At 26.3% G+C, this 4,287-nt stretch overlaps 1 protein-coding gene across 1 annotated transcript; it reads left to right on the top strand.

The window, feature by feature from the left end:
• The first annotated feature begins 1,686 nt into the window (after window positions 1-1,686).
• On the top strand, window positions 1,687-4,058 carry LOC111612484 (class E basic helix-loop-helix protein 22-like). The gene is made up of 2 exons (XM_023353706.1): window positions 1,687-1,772; window positions 3,583-4,058. The coding sequence occupies exons 1-2, from the start codon at window positions 1,763-1,765 to the stop codon at window positions 4,056-4,058; spliced, it is 486 nt and encodes a 161-aa protein (XP_023209474.1). The 5' UTR covers window positions 1,687-1,762.
• Window positions 4,059-4,287: the final 229 nt, after the last annotated feature.

Consider the following 4,287-nt stretch of genomic DNA (forward strand, 5'->3'; position numbering starts at 1 on the left):
TAGTGAATAATATAATATATAGTATAATAATATATAAAATTAAATCTACTGATTTATTGATATTTATTTTTCTTGAATGATGTTTTCATACTTTTAAGCAGATTATATGACTCCAAAGGAAGTAAGAAAAAAAAACAATGCTAAACGAAAATGCATCCAAATTTTATTTGGGATTAAATGATTTTTGGGACCAAACATCCCTTCATCATATTTTACAGATTTGGAACNTATAATTTAACAAATTATTAAGCTTTTTTTTAATAAAATAAATCAACGTGTCCAGCATCCGGATGCGGCTCCTCATCCGAGAGGATAGCGAATCACATTCGTACGCTGTACGCGTAGTTCGTGTCTTTATTTTTACTTTTGACTCAATAAATGGTAAAAATATTAAATAAAATAAAGTACACTAAAGTACCATTCTTTTATTCCTAATGCAACTAAAATCTTTTAAGTTCAACATAATACTTAAATTCAATATTGCTAATGTTTTTAGTCATATTTAATGACCATCATTAGACAGTTCTACAAAGAACATACCATATCATTGATCAAATTTGAAATTCCTGTTTGAAAAATGGAATCTTTCAAACATTCTTTACTAATACCATCATTGTTTTATTTAGCATTATTTGAAAGATTATTTGAATATAACAAGACTTTAAATTAACTATATAATAAACATTACTGGATCAAATATCTGGCTTCCAGAAATCTGGAATTATCATTAAATTGACTATTTTTGAAACTTGCTAGTTTTGAATTTGGGAAGTTGTAGTAGTTGTAGTTTGCTGTGTAAGTACTTTGTTTTGGTTTCCATGGAGTATATTTCACACAATGCCAGTTCCAGTAAAAACTGTTAGTATACAATGTGTTAAATACAATGTTGTTTTTTACTTTCCATTGTTTATTTTAAGTACATATTTATTTAACCTGAGTTCAGAAAACAGGAAATTCTAGAAATCCAAGCTTGCCAGATATTTGGTTGGCTACTGTATTAACAAAAAGTATTAACTGTTATGGTATCTTTTTATTAGTAGTATTTATTTTTATGTTTTTACAAAACTTAAACAAAATAATCTACACATGTGAAATAAAATTGATTCATTTCAGATAAATTATTCTAATGTTGCAAATCACAAATACAAAAAAAATGGGTTAGAAAGTTCTACTATATTTGAAATACTGAAACTGATATTTCTTTAATTTAGATTTAAAAAATCAGAATAATTCATTATCATTAAATTTTTGTAATCAAAATTCTCACCTCATATCTTAAAGTTAATATCTCCCAAAATTCCTAAGAATAAATTTCATTTTTTGAAATTTATTCTTACTGTTTTACTACAATATTAAAAAATAGTCAATGCTAAAATGTTGTAAATAAATTGTATTAGTAAGAATATACATTTCTTATTTTTTTTTTATTGTTAAATGTACAGTAATATCAGTAGTCTATTGTAATAAGTTTAACTGTCTGTAAATGAGAAAAACTTATTTGTTACAATTTAAAAATTGAAATTCTCATAATGCTTAATTAACAGTAACAGTGCTTAAAAATAATTGAGCAATATTTAAATATTTAGATGTGCTGTTTATATTAATTAAATGCTTTTATATGTAAATATAACGTAAAAATTTAATTCTTAAATTTTATTTTTTAGCTTCAATTTATATGTTATTATATAAAATAATTCTCTATTTTTTACAGAAGTAAAAGAGCATCTTCTCCACGAATTTTGGCACGATTTTTTGCTAGTTTATGTGTAAATGTAAGATTTTCTATCAATATAATTTAATTTAATCGAACTTAATTTAGATAAACATTTAATTTTCATGTCACTTTATTGAATTAAATCAAATATAAGAGAAAAGTTTAATCGTAAAATGCTTAATATTACATTATATAAAACCGTTTCTTCATATAAATCACCATAAAGAGCACACTTCTCTCTCTCAATTTAGCCCTATAAGTTCTAGATATATAGGGATATTTAGCCATATAATTATGACATTATATAGGTGAATATTACTTATAAATCTAGCCTATAGGTTGTTAAATACGAGATATAGAGTTATGTTAAAATTCTTATCCGGGACAATTTATTCAAAATATTTTAAGCTTGGCTTTATTTTTAAGTATATAACAAGATAAAATGTTTCCGTAATGTTATTTTATCCTGGATAAATCAGTAATGAAATTATCCTGATATAAAAAGTACGGAAATAATACGTAATTTTATAAGTTATCACTAAAAGAAAGTATCTTGTCTATTAAGATACTTATTTTAGATTTATTATAGAAAATAACATAAATTCCTTAAATTATTATCTTCTTTATTTATTTTTCTAAATTATTAAATTATCTCGGACAATCAAATTCCTTTTTTTAGGTTAAAAAAATCCTTCAGAACTTAGGCCAAAATCGCATCAGTCTTTTCTTTTATCGTTTTCTTTGAAATTTTACTCAATTTTCTAACTTTTCTTTACTCGGATTTATTAATTATATTCTAAACTAACAATAGAAAATTTAATTATTTATATATATTTTATTTATTTATAATAAAAATGTTAATAAAATTTTATAAAGGATAACTTAGGCCAACTCTCTTTAACCAACTCTGGATACAGAAGCTAGTAATTCTTAATAATATAATGCAATTTTTAAGAATAAAAAAGCATTAAATACTACCGAATGTTCCTATTTTATAGTTAAAGATTATAATTTAACAAATTATTAAGCTTTTTTTTAATAAAATAAATCAACGTGTCCAGCATCCGGATGCGGCTCCTCATCCGAGAGGATAGCGAATCACATTCGTACGCTGTACGCGTAGTTCGTGTCTTTATTTTTACTTTTGACTCAATAAATGGTAAAAATATTAAATAAAATAAATTAAATTAATAAGAATAAAAGCTAAATTTATTTTTTAAAAGTCTTATATTGATTAAATAAACAGCGATACAACCTCGATTGATATAGTTTATATCCTCGTAAATTATGATTTTTATCAACTAAATACATGCTAATTATCTTTATAACATTAATAATTAATCAAATTCTCGTTTAAACTACTTATTTAATTGATTTTTATATAAAATATTTAAGAAAAAACATTCGATAGAGCAAAGGATTTTCAGTGATTTTCCACACTTTCTATAGATTCTACTTAAGATCTAAAACGTCTTTCTAATACTTAAACGGATCTAAAATAAAGAAATTTATAAAATTACCTGTGTAAATAGCTTAAAAATAGATCGTATATATATTTATATACACGTAAATGGTCATAACCTCGATGGATCACAATCACGTTTATAATGATTTGGGAAATTAGAATGGTTATACGTTGGAACTTTAACCATTACACGACTGTATATATAAGTTAATAAAATGTGTTTTAACAGAGAATTTAATAAATAAAATTGTTAGAAATGTGTTATTGTTCCTCCCGAACTTCCTAACTTGGAATTTAGAATATTTTATATTTAATCAAGCTTTAAATGACTACATAAAGCAATTGACTTGACGTTAAGACGTGATAGAAACGTCCCTGATTGAATTCTCTTTCATTCTTCCAGATGTAAACGCAATAACAAGTAAATTCGATGGAAGAAACGAAAGTTATCCGGACACGACCGAATCGTGCACAGGTAAAAAGTCAAGACACGCAAAATCCGTCCGTCTTTGCATCAATGCTAGAGAAAGAAGACGTATGCACGACCTGAACGATGCCCTAGACGAACTCAGAGCCGTTATACCCTATGCCCATTCGCCATCTGTACGAAAGTTATCCAAAATTGCAACCCTTCTCCTAGCCAAGAACTATATACTGATGCAAGCAAATGCATTGGAAGAGATGCGTAGGATCATAGCTTATATGAATCAAGCGGGGGTACCTTTACCACCAGCTGCAGCTGCTGCAGCTGCCGTAGCTGCCACACTACCCGCCCTATCACCGGTAGCTGGATACGGAGAATCGGGATTCAACTTCAGAAGCGGTGGTGTCACATCTTCCACTGACAAGGTTCCACCCCCTTTACAAGCCTCNCTATAACTCAATGAGATGAAAAGTGATGTTATTAATTTTGTTTTACTGTTAATTAAAACAAGTTTTATTTATTTTTATTTTTAGAAAATAAAACTAATGCCAATAATGCTGTTATTTATAACGGGTAGATAAATGAATTGTTAATGAAATTTTAGTCTGTTGAATAAATGTTTACTTATTTTCCAAAACATAATGTGTGTTAAAATGTTTTCTTTAATATAATAAAGTTAAAAAT

This window comes from Centruroides sculpturatus, unplaced genomic scaffold (assembly GCF_000671375.1).
Source record: "Centruroides sculpturatus isolate CEXI.00-Female unplaced genomic scaffold, Cexi_2.0 scaffold1788, whole genome shotgun sequence".
Lineage (NCBI taxonomy): Eukaryota > Metazoa > Arthropoda > Arachnida > Scorpiones > Buthidae > Centruroides > Centruroides sculpturatus.